This window comes from Schistocerca piceifrons, chromosome 4, assembly GCF_021461385.2.
Source record: "Schistocerca piceifrons isolate TAMUIC-IGC-003096 chromosome 4, iqSchPice1.1, whole genome shotgun sequence".
Classification (NCBI taxonomy): Eukaryota; Metazoa; Arthropoda; class Insecta; order Orthoptera; family Acrididae; genus Schistocerca; species Schistocerca piceifrons.
This window is the reverse complement of record NC_060141.1, coordinates 586,508,015-586,525,933: the sequence shown is the minus strand read 5'-3', so window position 1 is coordinate 586,525,933 and position 17,919 is coordinate 586,508,015. Positions and strand designations below refer to the sequence as shown.

Sequence of the window (17,919 nt, the reverse complement as noted above, 5' to 3'; positions counted from 1 at the left end):
GCAGCAGAGGATCAAGTAGGTAAAAAGACGAGGGCTAGTAGAAACCCTTGGGTAACAGAAGAAATATTGAATTTAATTGATGAAAGGAGAAAATATAAAAATGCAGTAAATGAAGCAGGCAAAAAGGAATACAAACGTCTCAAAAATGAGATTGACGGGAAATGCAAAACAGCTAAGCAGGCATGGCTAGAGGACAAATGTAAGGATGTAGAGGCTTATCTCACGAGGGGTAAGATAGATACTGCCTACAGGAAATTTAAAAGAGACCTTTGCAGAAAGGAGAACCACTTGCATGAATATCAAGAGCTTTGATGGAAACCCAGTTCTAAGCAAAGAAGTGAAAGCAGAAAGGTGGAAGGAGTATATAGAGGGTCTATACAAGGGCGATGTTCTTGAGGACAATATTATGGAAATGGAAGAGGATGTAGATGAAGATGAAATGGGAGATATGATACTGTGTGAAGAGTTTCACAGAGCACTGAAAGACCTGAGTCAGAACAAAGTTCCGGGAGTAGACAACATTCCATTAGAACTACTGACAGCCTTGGGAGAGCCAGAGTCCTGACAAAACTCTACCGTCTGGTGAGCAAGATGTATGAGACAGGCGAAATACCCTCAGACTTTAAGAAAAGTATAATAATTCCAATCTCAGATAAAGCAGGTGTTGACAGATGTGAAAATTACCGAACTTTCAGTTTAATAAGTCACAGCTGCAAAATACTAACGCGAATTCTTTACAGATGAATGGAAAAACTGATAGAAGCCGACCTCGGGGAAGATCAGTTTGGATTCCGTAGAAATGTTGGAACATGTGAGGCAATACTGACCCTACGACTTATCTTAGAAAATAGAATAAGGAAAGGCAAACCTACGTTTCTAGCATTTGTAAACTTAGAGAAAGCTTTTGACAATGTTGATTGGCATACTCTCTTTCAAATTCTGAAGGTGGCAGGTGTAAAATACAGGGAGCGAAAGGCTATTTACAATTTGTACAGAAAGCAGATGGCAGTTATAAAAGTCGAGGGGTATGAAAGGGAAGCAGTGGTTGGGAAGGGAGTGAGACAGGGTTGTAGCCTCTCCCCGATGTTATTCAATCTGTATATTGATCAAGTAATAAAGGAAACAAAAGAAAAGTTTGTAGTAGGTATTAAAATCCATGGAGAAGAAATAAAAACTTTGAGGTTCGGCGATGACATTGTAATTCTGTCGGAGACAGCAAAGGACTTGGAAGAGCAGCTGAACGGAATGGGCAGTGTCTTGAAAGAAGGGTATAAGATGAACATCAACAAAAGGAAAACGAGGATAATAGAATGTCGTCAGATTAAGTCGGGTGATGCCGAGGGAATCAGATTAGGAAATGAGACACTTAAAGTAGTAAAGGAATTTTGCTATTTGGGGAACAAAATAACTGACAATGGTCGAAGTAGAGAGGATATAAAATGTAGACTGGCAATGGCAAGGAAAGCATTTCTAAAGAGGAGAAATTTGTTAACATTGAGTATAGATTTAAATGTCAGGAAGTCATTTCTGAAAGTATTTGTATGGAGTGTAACCATGTATGGAAGTGAAACGTGGACGATAAATAGTTTAGACAAGAAGAGAATAGAAGCTTTCGAAATGTGGTGTTACAGAAGAATGCTGAAGATAAGGTGGGTAGATCACGTAACTAATGAGGAGGTATTGAATAGAATTGGGGAGAAGAGGAGCTTGTGGCACAACTTGACTAGAAGGGATCGGTTGGTAGGACATGTTCTGAGACATCGAGGGATCACCAATTTAGTATTGGAGGGCAGCGTGGAGAGTAAAAATCGTAAAGGGAGACCAAGAGATGAATACACTAAGCAGATTCAGAAGGATGTAGGTTGCAGTAGGTACTGGGAGATGAAGAAGCTTGCACGGGATAAAGTAGCATGGAGAGCTGCATCAAACCAGTCTCAGAACTGAAGACCACAACAACAATAACCTCTACTTGGATGGTTAGAGCAGGAGGTAGTGCAACTGGTTTTCAGCTGGGGTGTGGCAGGGGAACATGACTCACAGAGCAAGATATTTTGACATTGGAGTGGTACAGCAGTAGACAAGAAATTTTGTAGGGAGAGTAGGTGTTGGAAATCCATTTTGGGAGGGTAAGAACAATTGTGGTGAAATTTTAAATGTTTTTTGTACTCTGACTGTTATGATTACCAATGGAAACTACAACTTTACTGTATTCAGTCACAGTTGTAACCGGGTACAGTGAACTCATATTTTCTCTTTGTACTTGTCGAGTTATTCAGTGGGTATGCAGTATTATTTAATTTGTAGATGGTACACTGGAATAGTGGCCTGGGTGAGTATATTTGGTGGATGATTGATGTATTGTGTGGAATGTACAGAATGTGAGAGGGAATGGTGCTGGAAAATTTTATGTGGACTGAATCTGTATCATAGTGCCTATCTGCTTAGCCCTTACCAAAAACTCCAGGATATTAGGATATTGGAAGAGGAAAAAAAAATGCCAGTTCTCTCTTTTTACTATCTCACTCATTCTGAGTCCACAAGTACTTCATAATGTATTGTCAGTGATTCCCTGCCCCCCCCCCCCCCCCCCCCCGTCCTCTCTCTCTCTCTCTCTCTCTCTCTCTCTCTCTCTCTCTCTCTCTCTCTCTCTCTCTCTCTACTCTCCCTCCCAACAATACAGCCTGACTTGTGTAAGTAGTTATTGCTTATGTAGTAAGTCTGCCAAACTAATACCAAAGTCATATTCCCCCCACCCTGATTTGTTGGGATGTTTATTTTCTGCTTAATTAGTTTCTCTAGGGCTTACCACACACATTTGCCCATCACCTGTACTCCACTGTATGAGTAGTTGTTTCATGTACTGTATGTTGTGTTTGGCTAATTTAGAGGACATACAGTTCTCCAGCCAATATAACTCTTAAGAACTGTCTGAGATCATCATAGAATCCATCCTGCTCCAGACTATTGTGCTTCTATCAGTTCTGTGATTGACACGGCGAGCCACTGGTAGCATATGTATTGCATTAGTATATATGCAAATACTGCTCACTATTCCTTCTCAACATAATGATAATAAAACCATGGTGAGAATCAGTAGATGCAGATAGTTGTCCTGTATTGATAACACACATTACCTTCTGTGAGGTATCTCTGCTTAACAGAAACTGGATTACAGTGTATGTACCATCTCAAACCTTGCTTCCAATACATGCATTTTAGAAACATGTGGGAAGTCAAATCTACAGCATCTTTCAGTTTGATGTGACTTCTGTTAATGTTTGTGCCTCTAGTTGTCTACTTCCATATCTTCTGCCCCAAGTATTATTTAGTACTTAACGACCTCATGTCCTTTTCTTTATCATCATATTTTACTTATCTCCTTTTGGGTGCAAACAAAAACGATTTTTGAAATTATTTCTTTTTTCAGATTTGTACAAATGACTGCTCACAGTGAGCTTTTCCGTCTGAGCTGCAAAATAGCAAATGCTCATTTTCGAAAACGGACTCATTCATCTTACTGCGCAGGACCTCCTTTAATAGAATACTATTCTTTTCATGGAAATACTGCCATCATTGGTAGTAACAGGCGGATGTTTTCTTCGCAAGGTAAGAAACATTTTTTTATAATTCAGTTCAAGTTCCTAAATGAGCAACAAAGTAAGTTGGAGAAAATTACATTTGCTGTATAAAATTGGCTCACAATGCTTGCAGAGAATAAGTGCAACCACTGTCATGCAAATAAATGAACTAACAAGGGGACCTTAATGGACTGGCCCTCTTCGATTTTCTTCATACTTGTAAGAATTTAAAGTCAGTGCACAGACATCAATTTTTTGCAAGTGCTAATAAATGCAAGACATTTCAACTGAAGTACTGATATTGCCCATAGCTTAGAGTGTGGCAGTCTAGTCTCATACTGAGAAGAGTAGCACTGTGGTTGACACACTGGACTCGCCTTCAGGAGGACACCGGTTCAAACCCGTGTCCAGCCATCCTGATTAGATTTTCCGTGATTTCTCTAAATTGCTTAGGGCAAATGCCAGGATGGTTCCTTCAAAGGGCACAGCTGCTTTCGTTCTCAATTCTTCCCTAATCCGAGCTTGTGCCCCATCTCTAATGTGCTCGTTGTCTATGAGATGTTAAATAATAATCTCCTCCTCCTCCTCCTCCTCCTCTAGTCTCATATCCGTGAGGTCAGTGGTTTGGTGCTGATTTTTAAAGCTTTTATTTGAATTCAATATTCATTAATAAACTCAAATGTTAATTGACAAATGTTGATTGGATTCATAATTTTAATGAATATGACATTTTCTGATTTAATTAATATTATTGTAATTTTCAGTCCAAAGATTCATTTGGTGCAGCTGTCCACCTTTGCCTGTTCCGTGCTGGCCTCTTCACCCCCAAATAATTACTGCATCCTACATCAGTTTGAACCTGCTCACTGTAGTCGTCCCTTGGTGTCTTTCTGCGATTTTTACCTCCCACATTTCACTCCAGCACCAAACTGATAATTCCTTGATACCTTAGAATGTGTCCTGATGGCTGACCCCTTCTTTTAGTCAAGTTTTGCCACAAATTTGTTTTCACCCCAGTTTGATTTAAATACTTCCTCATTAGTTACGCAATCAACCCATCCAATGTTCAGCATTCTTCTTCTTTTTGTCTTAACTGCTTATCATCCACCTTCTCAGTTCCTTACAAGGTTACACTTCAGATAAATACAGCCAGAAAATAGTTCCTGACATTTACAATTTTTTTTCTTTTTTGTGTGCTAACAGATGCCTCTTTGTCAGAAATGCTTTCCTTGCTACAGCCAGTCTGCATTTTATATCCCTTTACTTGTACCATCATTTATTTTATTGTCAAAATAGCAAAACTCATCTATTACCTTTAGCGTCTCATTTCTTAGCGTAATTCCCTCAGCATCACATTATTTAATTTGACTGCATCCCGTTATCCATATTTTACTTCTGTTGACATTATAAGGGTAACATCTTTCCAAGACACTATATTCTGTTCAAGTGTTCTTCCAAGTCATTTGCTGTCTCAAACAGAATTACAGTGTCACAGTTTTCATTTCTTCTTAGTGAACTTCAGTTCTTTCTCCAATTGTTTCTTTGGTTACATTTACTACTTGCTCAATGTACAGACTGAATAACATCGGCAATAGGCTTCAATATCCTCATTTTATTCTCAACTACTGCTTCGCTTTCATGTCCTTTGACTCTTATGTGTAACTGCTTTCTGGTTTTTGTACAAGCTGTATATAGCATTTCACTCACTGTATTTTATCCCTGTTAGCTTCAAAATTTCAAAGACTGCATTCCGGTCATCATTGTCAAGATCTTTCTCTAAGCCTACAAATGCTACAAATGTTGTAAATTTGCCTTTATCTAAGCTAAGTCATATAGTCAGTATTGCTTCATGTATTTCTACATTTCTCTGAAACCCAAACTGATCTTCTCCAAGGTCAGCTTCTACCAGCTTTCCCATTCTCCTGTAAATAATTTGTGTCACTGTTTTGCAACCGTGACTTATTAACCTGATAGTTTGGTAATTATCACACGTGTTGGCACCTGCATTCTTTGGAACTGAATTATTACAATCATCTTAAAGTCTGAAGCTCTTTCTCCTGTTCCATAAATCTTGCACACAAGGAAGGACAGCTTTGTCATTCCTAGCTTGACAATGAACTTAATAATTCCAAGAGAATATTATCTTCTTAAGGGTTTTTGTTACAACTGAAATCTTTCAGTGCTAAGTCGTAATCTTCTCACAGTATCGTATCTTCTATTCCATCTTCATCTAATTTCTCTTCTCTTTCGATAATATTGTCTTCAAGTTTATTTCCCTTGTAGATCTGCTCTGTATATTCATTCGACCTTTTAGCTTTTCCTTCATGGCTTACTGTAGGCACTTGCCATTTGAGCTCTTGATATACATACTGTCACTTCTCTTTTCTCTGAGGGTCTGTTTACTCTTCCTATAGGCAGAATCAACATTAACAGAAAAAAAACACAGCATCAAAAAATAATTAACATAGAGCAATGATATTTAGTGAATATACTTGCCTAGGCAATATATTTAAGTGATAAACATTGCAAGATAACAAGTTAATGTAAGTGCAAGGTAAGCCATTGCAAATGTGAAATGCTGGCCATTGATAAGTGGTGTAACTGCCAGAATGTTGAATGCAAATGTGCAGACCTGCCTGCATTATGTTGTACAGGTGCCGGATGTCAGTTTGTGGGATGGAGTTCCATGCGTGTTGCACTTGGTTGGTTAATACAGAGACGGTTAATGCTGATTGTGGATGACACTGGAGTTGTCATCCGGTAATGTCCCATATCTGCTTGATTGGAGACAGATCTGGTGGTCAAGCATTTTCCTCCGTTTATAGATAGATGCTTCTGCAACCTTGTATTTGTCCTCTAGCCATTTTGCACTTCCTGCCAATATCAGTTTCTTGGTGTCTGCATTTCCTTTCATTGCTGAATTTGCCTCATTTCTGTATTTTCTCCATTCATCTTATTCAGTCTGTCTCGTGTTATCCAAAGATTTCTACTAAGCCTTGTTTTTTTGCCTACTGATCCTCTGCTGCTGTCACTTTTTCATCTTTCAAAGATACCCATTCACTATCCATTATATTTTTTTTCTCCAGTGCAGGCAGTCATTGCCTAATGCTTCCTCCAAAATTGTTTCTTTGATATCCTACCTTCTGGCAATTTTGCAAGTTTTAACTTGCAATTTGTAACCAGTAAATTATGATCACAGTCCACATCTACACCTGGAAATGTCTTACAGCTTAAAATCTGCTTTTTAAATCACCCCCTCACCCTTATATAATCAGTTTGATATCTCCCAGTGTCTTCAGGTCTCTTCCATCTATACAACATTTTTACACAATTCTCAAACTAAGTGTCAGCAATTATTAACTTATGCTCTGTGCAAAATTCTACCATGTGGGTTTCTATTTTCATTCCTTTTAACCAGTCCGTATTCTCCTACCATTTTTACTTCTCTTCCTTTTCTTATCATCAAATTCCAATTCCACATCTGAATAAATTTTCCTCTGCATTAACTTCATGAATAATTTCTTTTATTTCATTGTACATTCTTTCAATCTCTTCATTGTCTTCAGAGCTAGTTGACATACAAACTTATATTACTGTGGGGAGTATTGGGTTCATGTCTATCACAGCTACAGTAATACATTCACTATGCTGTATGTAGTAGCTTACCCACGTTCCTATTTTCCTATTTATCATTGGGCCTACACCTGCATTACCCATATTTGATTTTAGGTTTCTAATCATGTACACACCTTACCAGAAATGATGGTCTTCCTGCCAGCACACCTCACTAATTCTCTCTATATCTAACTTTAGCCTATCAGTTTCCCTTTTTAAATTCTCTGACCTTCCTGCCTGGTTAATGAATGTAACAAAAAACACAAATATTGTATTACTAAATATATTTAATTTATTGTGAATCAAGGTTTATTATGGTTCATGTCAGTATTTGTAAGTTAATATTTCAGTTTCATTCTAAATATGAATTCAAGTTTTAAAGAAAGACAAACCAGTGACCCCGTGGTTATGAGTCCAAACTGCTGTCCACTCAGCCACAGAACTCAGTTTGTTGAAAACTTTACACTTAACAGCGCTCAAAATTTTCATATTTTCAAACACTACTTCTAGGATTTTTTTGAGAACTACATAATACTGCTGTAAGAAACTGATGTCTTTACATTGACATTCGAGTCCTGTAAATATGAAGAAAATCGAAGAGGGCCAATTCATGAAGTTTGCTTGTAAGAGTTTGAGATAAATAGTTTGTTATATTTGGTATTGTTATTTGTACTCTTAAAGAAAATAGACTAAAAACTGCATGTTGCTTGTTTAAAGTGTACTCTAAGAATGTTTACAATCAGCGGTTATAAAACTATATAAACTATAATAGGAGTAAAGGGAACTACTCAGAAAAAAGCAGAGTAGTTGACCTAGCTTTTAGAATGAAACCTTCCTTGAGTTAGATACACACACAAACATACCTGCATAAACACACTGTGCCCCTACATGATGCCAGCTGGACACACAGTGGTAGTATTGCAGTTCAGTAGGTGGGATGGGAGTTGTGGGTGGGTAGAGGGGGAGAGAGGCAGGAACCAGCTAGGCCTACAGGGATTGGGGAGGGATAGCTAGCGGCTTGGGGCAGAGGAAGGGGAAACTAATGGGTAGAAGTGTGGGGGTAGTAGGTTACTGGAGACTGAGGCCAGGAGGACTATGGGTGCGAAGGGTGTGTTGCAAGGATAACTTCTGTCTGCTTAGTTCAGAAAAGCTGGTGATGGAGGAAAGGATCCACATGGCCCTGTTAGTGAAACAGCCGTTGAAACTGAGCATGTTGTGCCATTTGCGTGGTCAGCTTTGTTCTTGGCCACAGTTTGGCAATGGGCATTCATTCTGATGGACAGGTAGTTGGTTGTCATGCTGACATAAGAATTCATGCAGTTATTGCAGCAGTGTTGTTGTATGAAATGGCTGCTTTTCCTGTTTCCGATGAGATAGGATAAGAATGTGACAGGACTGGAGTAGGAAGTGGTGGTTGGGTGGATTGGGCAGGTCTTGCACCTGAGTCTTGGGAGTGAGAGTGGCACAGAGATGACTAAGACGTTGTGTAGGTTGTATTGGTGGCAAAATGCCACTTTAGGAGGAGTGGGAAGGATCTCAGGTAGGATTTCCCTCATTTTAGGGCATGATGATAGATGACAGTTAAAACCTTGGCAAAAGATATGATTCAGTTTTTCCAATCCAGGGCGATATTTGGAGATGACGAGGGCACTCCTTTGTGACTTGCTTGCTCTTTTTGTGCATAAGGGGTGTGTGGGGATATTGCATTGAAATCCGTTTGCAGACTGGGTTTGGGGAGAAGTTGTTTCAGCGAAAGCCCTCATGAATACTTCAACATATTGAACAAGGGAGTTGTCATCATTGCAGATAAGCTATCCACAGCTGGCCAAGCTGTATGGGGGAGAGTTTTTTGGTGTGGAAAGGATGACAGCTGCCGAAATTCTTTTATGCATTTTCCTTCTTTTTTGAACAGTGTAGGAAAAGACACATTGCTACTTACTGTAAAGAAGACATGTCAAGCAGCAGACAGGCCCCATTAATAAATACTTACATAAAGCTGTAGGCAACAGCCTTCATCAGTAAAAGGGAGGCGCACACACACACACACACACACACACACACACACACACACACACACACACACCTCATGCGCACACGATTGCCAACATTTTTGGGCCGGAATGCAGCTATCATGTGGGATGCAAGCAGCAATCTGGAGGGGTTGGGGAGGGGGAAGCATATTAGTGTACGTGTGGGGAGAGAGATGAACACTGTCTGGTGGAGTGTGAAGGGATTAGACTACCAACAAGTACAGCATCAGAAGGTTGTGGGAAATGGAGGTGGTGAGAAAAGTAGCATAAAGGAGAGGAATGGGGTAAGATGGGCAGATGCATTGGTAGAGGGCTGCAAATAAACAGTGTGGGAGATGAGAATGGGGAGAAGATGATAGGATAGACGTGTCAAAACTGTTGGGTGGAGGGTGTGGGAACAGTATGTTACCATAGTTTGAGGCCAGGATAATTACGGGAACGAAGAACGTGTTGCAAGGGTAACTCCCATCTGCGCGTTTCAGGAAAGCTGGTGGTGGAGAGAAGGATTCAGATGGCTTGGGTTGTGAAGCAGACATTTAAATCAGGTGTGTTACGTTCAGTTGCATGTTGTTCCTCAAGGTGGTCTACTGCGCTCTTCACCTCAGTTTGGCGGCGACCATTTATCCTGGTGGACACCGCCCTACCCCTCGCCCCACCCCCCACCCCCGGGGGCTCACCACTCTTTGGCAGGTTCTTGCTTGGCTACCACTGGGCCCCAGCCTTTGCAGCATTTAATCCCTTCTGTTCTGTGTGTCTATCCTCTTGCTATTCTTTCTCCCCTCACTTGAGGAACATGTTTGAGGTGTTATTGGGAATGTTCTGCATTGTCTGCCACTGAAACAAGAACAGTCTCACCTTTGTTTTTCACTCCCATTTCCTTTCTTTGTTTCCCTTCACCTCTCGTTCCTTCACTTCGGCATTTGAGGTTCCTTTTTTCCTTCTTCCTCCTTGTGCGCTCCTGAAGGACGATCCACGCATCTGACGCATAACAGGTAACTGGGTAACGCATAATTCCCAGCTCCGGGTCGACCGGTAGGTTTCTCACATACCCCCTGGTATAGGCCAGGCCCAGGGAGGGGTGATTCCCTGAACTGCAACCTTCCCGAATTGCCGATTGATCCCTCTATCAGGTATTCAGGAGGTGTGAAAAATCACCTAAGGCGGGTGTGCCCCCTTGTGAAGGGGACCCCCAGTTGGAAGGAGTGCGTCATCGGATATGCTGGCAATCACGGGGGTTGCCTCACAGTGAGTCAATCATCTTCACAATCAACATCATGAGGCTACTGGTTCAAAGACCCTTCCCAGTGCACCACAGTTCCCTGTGGTCTCACGTACTGAAGATGGTCAGTCCTTTGCTACGGTAAATCCATTTATTATTCAGAAAGGTATTGATGCAATTGTCGGCCATATGAAATCCTTCTCTCATTTACAAATGGCACTTTGCTTTTGGAGACTGCTTCTGATTCTCAAGCATGACAACTGCTTGCTGCCTCGCTTCTCCGTGGCTCCCTTTACCCATGGTGTAATTTACACCAGGCTTCTCAACGATCTAACTGAGACCAACATCCAATCTTATTTCTCTGATGAGAGCGTCATTGCCATCCATCATGTAATGAAAAAGGTAGATTCTCCTTAGTACCCACCCGCACTTTTCTTCTCACCTTTGATAGAGTGGTGCTTCCGTCCTGTCCAAAGTCAAAGCAGCCTATGAAATTATCACAATCCATCCGTATATTCCAAACCTGATGCGCTGCTACCAGTGTCCTTGTTTCAACCACACTATAATGTCTTGTCAAAACCCAGCCAAATGTCACCTGCGGTAGGGATGCGCACGAGGGCGATTGTCCGCCTCCTTCTCTGTGCTGTATCAACTGCAATGGAGACCATGCCACCTCATCTCAGGATTGTCCTGTGTATCTTGCTGAGCGTCCTGTCCAAGAGATGCGGGTAAAGAAAAAGTGCCACGCAGGCTTGCAACCTCAGATTCAGCTCTGAGGTTGTGAAATCGCCCAGTGTCAAGGTAGCATCGCATTGTGGGCAACAAGCCATCAGACTCTTGGCTCAAGGGGCGAAGCCACCAGATACACAACTGGTAGGCCAGAAAGGATGGGAGGAGCACTTCTGTGAAGACTTCCTTTGTCCCTCCAGCCAAACAACACCCCAGTCTTCCTCTAACCGGAAAGGCTCAAAGAAGTCCACCAAAGGCAAACGGTCTCCTCCTTCACCAACTCGAAGATCGTCTTCGACGGTGATGTCACATGATACCTAGCCCGGCCAGCCTCCATGTTGCCGGTGCACACCACCAACTGTTTTTCAGCATTGGACTGCACAAGCAAGCCGATGCTTCTGTGGGCCCCATGGAGCAGGATCCTCCTGCCTCTGTGATCTGTAGTAGTGACTCTTCAGTGGCAGCCACTGAGGTTACACCCCTACATCTCTTCCTCATCATGACTCTCCTCCAATGGAACATTCATGGCCTTTGGTCCCACAAAGAGGATTTACGGCTACTTTTAGCATCCCAGCGTCCCCTTGTATTCTGCCTTTAGGAAACGAAATTGCGCTCTCACGACCACTTTGAGCTCTCCTACCAATTTGTTTTGAGCTTCCCCCTGAGGTCGGCATTCCATCTCATGGTGGCGTCATGCTGCTCGTATGGGAAGACATTCGTAATCAACCCATCTTCCTGACTACCCATCTTCAAGTTGTTGTAGTTCACCTTTTTCTTCCCCACCTGACTTTTTCCCTCTGTACCATTTATGTCCCTCCGTCATTCGATGTCACCAGGGCAGACTTCCTTCAGCTTATTGGGCAGCTACCTCCCCCATTTTTGCTACTTGGTGACTTTAACGCACATCATCCCCTTTGGGGTTCTCCCAAGACCTGTCAGAGAAATGCCCTCTTGACTGACCTTCTGAACGAACTTTACCTCTTCTGCCTTAACACTGGAGCACCCACTTTCCTTTCCGACTCCTTCAACACCTATTCCCATTTGGACCTATCCTTTTTCACCGCCCAGCTTGCCCATCGTCTTGAGTGGTCCGTTCTTTCTGACACCTACTTGAGCGGCCATTTCCCATGTGCTATCCATTTGCTGACTCCTACCCCATCCACGTGCACACCAAAAAAACAGCTTACTAAGGCTGACTAGCAGCTTTACTCCTCCTTGGCGACCTTCAAAGACCATGATTTCCCCAGCTGTGATGACCAGATGGAATATCTCACAAATGTTACCCTTCCTGCTGCAGAACGTTCCATTCCTTGCTCTTCCTCTTTACCACATTGTGTCCCAGTCCCTTGGTGGGTTGAAACATGCTGCGACAAAATTTGCGCACGGAGATATGCTCTCTGCATTTTTAACTGTGATCCTATGGTGGCAAACTGCATTCATTGTAAACAGATGAGTGCAAAGTGTCATCACGTTCTTCAGGACAGCAAAAAAGCTAGCTGGATTTCATTCACTGGTTCTCTTAACAGTTCCACTCCTTCCTCTGTCGTGTGGGCCAACCTCCAACGGCTCTCTGGGACTAAGATCCATTCCCCAATTTCCAGCCTGACAATAGTAGATGATGTCCTCATGGACCCTATTGCTATCTCCAACACCTGGGGCTGCCATTTTGCAGAAGTTTCGAGCTCTTCCCACTATCACCCTGCCTTCATCCATCGGAAACGAGTGGAGGAGACTCAGGCAACACCCTTCTCTTCTCCGAATCGTGAGTGCTACAGTGCCACCTTTACTATGAGGAAGCTAGTTCATCCAGAACCTCCGCCCCAGGGCCAGGCGCCATCCACATTCAGATGTTGCAGCACCTTTCTCTTGCACAAATGCATCTGGGCAGGGGGCCCATTTCCCGGACGCTGGCGTGAAGCCACAGTCATACCCATACCTAAGCCCGATAAGGACAAAAACCTTCCTTCTAGCTACTGCCCCATCTCTCTTACCAGCTGCATTTGCAAGGTGATGGAACTTATGATTCATGCCCGGCTGGTATGGTGGCTCAAGTCTAGCAATTTACTGACAAATGCACAGTGTGGATTTCCAGTTGGCATTCTGCAGTTGACCATCTCGTTACTTTATCCACCGTATTCATGAATAGTTTTCTGCGGAAATCCCAGACTGGCCGTGTTTTTCGATTTGGAGAAGGTCTGCGACACCTGCTGGAGAACTGGTATTCTCCATACTCTTTACATGTGGGGCTTCTGTGGCCACCTGCCCTGTTTCCTTCAGGCATTTTTTAAAAAATCGCGTTTTCAAGGTGGGTTCTGCCTCGTCAGACACCTTTATCCAGGAAAATGGTGTGCCTCAGTGTTCCATCCTGAGTGTCGTCCTCTTTGCTATTGCAATAAACGCTATAATGGCCTGTCTCCCACCGGACATCTCTGGCTCCTTTTTTGTTGACGATTTTGCCCTCTATTGCAGTTCTCCATGGACTGTCTCACTGAGCGGTGTCTTCAGCGATGTCATGGTTATCTTTATTACTGGAGCATTGACAATAGCTTTCGCTTTTCCACGGACAAAACCATGTGTATAAATTTCTGGCAATGCAGTTAGTTTCTCCTACCATCTTTACATCTTGGGCCTGTTGCCCTTCCGTTCATTGTAACTACGAAATTCCTGGGGCTCATGCTCGATAGGAAATGCTCTTGGCCCTCCCATGTGTCTTACCTGGCAGTCCGCTGTACGTGGTTCCTCAGTGTGTCCTCAATGGTACTTCCTGGGGTGGCAATCGTGCCACCCTCCTCCTTTTGTACCAGTCCCTAGTCCGTTCAAAACTTGACCATGGGTGCTTTGTTTATGCACCTGCACATCCATCAATCTTACACCATCTCAGTACTATCAACAATCATGGCATCCATTTGGCCACGGGCATCTTTTTACACTAGCCCAGTTGAGAGTCGGTATGCTGAAGCTGCTGAACTGCCACTCTCCTACCGCCCTGACTTTCTTCTCAGCAGGTATGCATGCCATTTGTCTTCCATGCGTGACCACCCATCCTATGCCTTCTTCTTTGATGATTCCTTTGATCACCAGTATGAGGCACATCCCTCTTCTCTGTTACCTCCTGGAGTCCACTTTCAGCACTTGCTACGGCAGCTTAACTTAACACTACCTGCACCTTTCCTGGTGGGCGTGAACTCTTCACCAACTTGGCTTTCTGTAGTGGCCCATATTAACCTTGGCCTTCCATTCACTTCCTAAGGAAACTACTCCAGCCTCAGTCAATCACCTTCTTTTTCATGACCTTTGCATGGATCTTCGCAATAGTACCTTTGTATACACTGATGGCTCTCAGACTGATAGTGGGGTCGGGTGTGCCTTCGCCATTGGCACCCGTGTCTTTTGATATCAACTTCCAGCACACTGCTCAGTATTTACAGCCAGGCTCTTTGGCCTGTATCAGGCCACGGAGTACATCCAGCGACACAGCCTTTTCGATTCTGTCCTCTGCTCAGACTCACTCAGTGCCCTTCAAAGTCTGTGTGCGCTGCCATCCCTTAGTGCAGCATGTCCAGGAAAACTGTCAACTGCTCACTCTTGGTGGAGCCAGTGTGATGTTTCTGTGGGTTCCTGGTAATGTCGGTCTGCCAGGAAACGAGGCTGCTGATGGTGTTGCCAAGGCTGCGGTCCTCATACCTCAGCCTGCGAGTTCCTATATTCCCTCTGATGATCTCTGTGTTGCCGTCTTTCAGGAGGTGGTGTCCCTTTGGCATCGCCAATGGTCCTCGCTTCACGGGAATAAGCTCCATCTTATTAAGCCTCTCCCAGTTGCTTGGACAACCTCTTCTCAGCCCTCCCACCGGGAGGAGGTTATTTTAAGTAGGCTGCATATTGGGCAGTGCCTTTTTAGCCATTGTCATTTCATAAGTGGCGCTACTTCACCACTTTGTACACATTGCGCCCCAAGTTTTAACTGTCCGCTACTTCCTGACGGACTGTCCATTTTTTTAACCGGTTACATTCCCGCTTGGGTTTGCCGTCTGAGTTATCGGCTGTTTTAGCAAATGATGTGCGGGCTGTCGACTGTGTTTTAATTTTTATCCACCAAAGCAATATGGCAAAGGCCATTTAATTTTTAGTTTTGGACCTCTGTTTCTGTATGGTGTCTTTTTTTAGCCATTTTTCCACTTGCCTGTGTTTAGCTGTCTTCTATTATGTTATTTGGGACTGATGTGTAGTCGTTTTTTAACTCCTCTCTGTCTTCGTGTAATATAGTTTTGACTTAGGCGTGTATGACCCCAGTTGTTTTTTTGCCCTAAAGCAAAACAAAACCAATCCTGTTGAACAGAAATTTGATGTTCATATCAACATGAAAAGCTGTACAATGACTACAGCAGAGCTGATAAATGACATGACTGGTTTCACAGATGGCCCAGCCCCTGGTGGGGTAGGATAAACCTGTGACAGGACTGGAGTAGGAAGAGCTGGGTGGGCAGATTGGCCAGGTTTTGCACCTGAGTGCTCCATAGGGGTATGATCCTTGTGGCAGGGGGTTGGGATTGGGAGTGGCAGAGGGGTGGACTAGGATGTTGTGACGGTTGAGTGGGCAACAGAACAACACTGTAGGAGGGGTGGGAAGTATCTTGGGTAGGATGTCCCTCACTTCAGGGCATGACAATAGGTAATCGAAGTCCTGTCGAAGGATGTGGTTGAGTTGTTCCAGTCCAGGGTGGTAAAGGGTGATGACTGGCATAAACTTTTCTGTCTGGGTCTTGGGTGAGGTGGGAGGATTGGGGGTGTGAGGAGAAATGGCAGGGGAGATCTGCTTGTGGTCTAGGTCTGGGAGATAGTGCCTGTCTTTGAAGGCCATGGTGAGACCCTCAGCGTACTGAGCAAGGAAGTTTTTGTCACTGCAGAAATGCCGTCCCTGGGTGGCCAGGCTGTATGGGAGGGATTTTTTGGTGTGGAAGGGGTGTCAAGCTGTCAAAATACAGGTACGGTTGGTGGACAGAGGTGTGAATATGGCCATCAGAGAGGAGGAGGTCAACATCTAGAAAGGTGGCACGCTGGGTTGAGGAGGACCATGCGAAGTAGATGAGAGAGGTGGTGTTGATGTTGTGAAGGAACAAAAACAATGTGTCTTGGCCATGAATTCAAATCATGAAGATATAATCAATGAACCTGAACCAGACTGAATCAGTTTGGTGCATAATTTTACTGTGTCACAAGAAATTTAGACAGTGTGTGTGTTGAGAGGATCGACCCTCATGTCTTAAATGCAGCAAAAAGAGAGAGAGGACATGGGGTGGGAACCTCCCTCCCACCCCATTCCCCCTCTCCCTGTTGTGTTATTTTATTATGGTATAAAGGAAGTTGTAAATCCTGTTAGTCTTATAAGTCATACTTCATGTTCTCTTACATTAATTAACTCCCTTTTGAAATAAGTCTTCATGTACTGATAGTAGTAGTAGTAGTAGTAGTAGTAGTAGTAGTAGAATAAGAAGAAAACATTTACCATCTGTGGATAACTTTTACAAGGATATTGGACTCGTGGTACTACATTTTAAGACTAATAAAATTTGAATTTTGTGTGTGTGTGTTTGGGGGGGTGGGCGGGGGGGGGGGGGGGGGGGGGCTGTCAAAGGATTTCTTTCATAAACTAGCAAAGTTTTCATTCTCTTCTGCATGTGTCTCTTGATCATTCAGCCCCTCTGCTATTAAGTGAGTAGCCTCCTTTACTTTTAAATATTTTCTTTCTGCCAGAACTTTCCTACATAAATATAATTCGTATACACTTGTATGTACATATTTACAGGTTCAGTATGACAACGATGGGACAAGAAGTTGACTATGTGTTGTAAAATGATAGATGTGTTTTGTTATTATTTACTTGAGTTACATTTATATCAAACTCGCAATCTGTGTTGACGAATTAATCCTTCACTGTCTACCCCCAGTAGCTGAATGGTCAGCATGATGGATTGTCAATCCTTTGGGCTCAGGTTTGATTCCCGGCTGAGTCAGGGAATTTTATCCACTCAGGGACTGGGTGTTGTGTTGTCATCCTTCACTGCAAATAACGTATTGCTTTACAGGTACTTTTTAATTCTATCTTTAAGTAAGTCTCTCTTAATAATCTCTTTAGTTATTTGTTGTAAAATTTTATCCTTTGATAGAAATGGTGTTTTGATTTTTATGTTTATTCTTCCATGTAAACTCAATATAGATGATGATGATCATGATCAAGGCCAGAGCGGTTTGTTATAGTAATTATTAAGGCTACTTTCATGTACATATCTGACTGGTGTAGATGAAACCCCAATGTTTTGAGCAGATCTTTTCAGTTAGCTCAGTTACTGTTTTTGATTATCATTCTTAGCTCGTATAATTTGTAGGTCCGTTTCTGTGGCTTGAAGACTTTGTTTGTATTTTGTGCATTTGTTCCCCACCAAGAATTCCTTTGAGTGTTGGTGTAAATAGTACGTATCTAAAACCTGAACTGACATAAATAAGTTCTCATACATTCTTATTAGTTGGGCGACAGTAAGCACCCCAAGCAGGCTAATAGTAAACCTGTGACACACGTATGAATTAGTTGTCATTCCAAAGGTCAAACAAAAATTTGGATGGTTCAGAAATCAGTTGTGTTTTAATCCCTCTTACAATTTCTTTAGCAAATAAGCATCTTGAATAGCATGTTAATGAAGCTGTTGACTTTAGTGGAATCCAGTGGAGCTAAAGTGTTATGACCTGTTTATGA

At 42.8% G+C, this 17,919-nt stretch overlaps 1 protein-coding gene across 4 annotated transcripts in view; it reads left to right on the top strand.

The window, feature by feature from the left end:
• The window catches only part of LOC124795518, a 96,695-nt gene that overhangs the window by 2,109 nt on the left and 76,667 nt on the right, over positions 1 to 17,919 (top strand). For 3 of the 4 annotated variants that reach the window (XM_047259582.1, XM_047259585.1, XM_047259583.1), the window contains one exon: positions 3,428 to 3,606. The exons of the other annotated variant lie outside the window; for it this stretch is intronic. In XM_047259582.1, coding sequence (XP_047115538.1) covers positions 3,438 to 3,606 — 169 coding nt within the window. In that variant the 5' untranslated portion in view covers positions 3,428 to 3,437. The remainder of the gene's footprint in view (positions 1 to 3,427; positions 3,607 to 17,919) is intronic. 4 annotated transcript variants of the gene reach the window in all.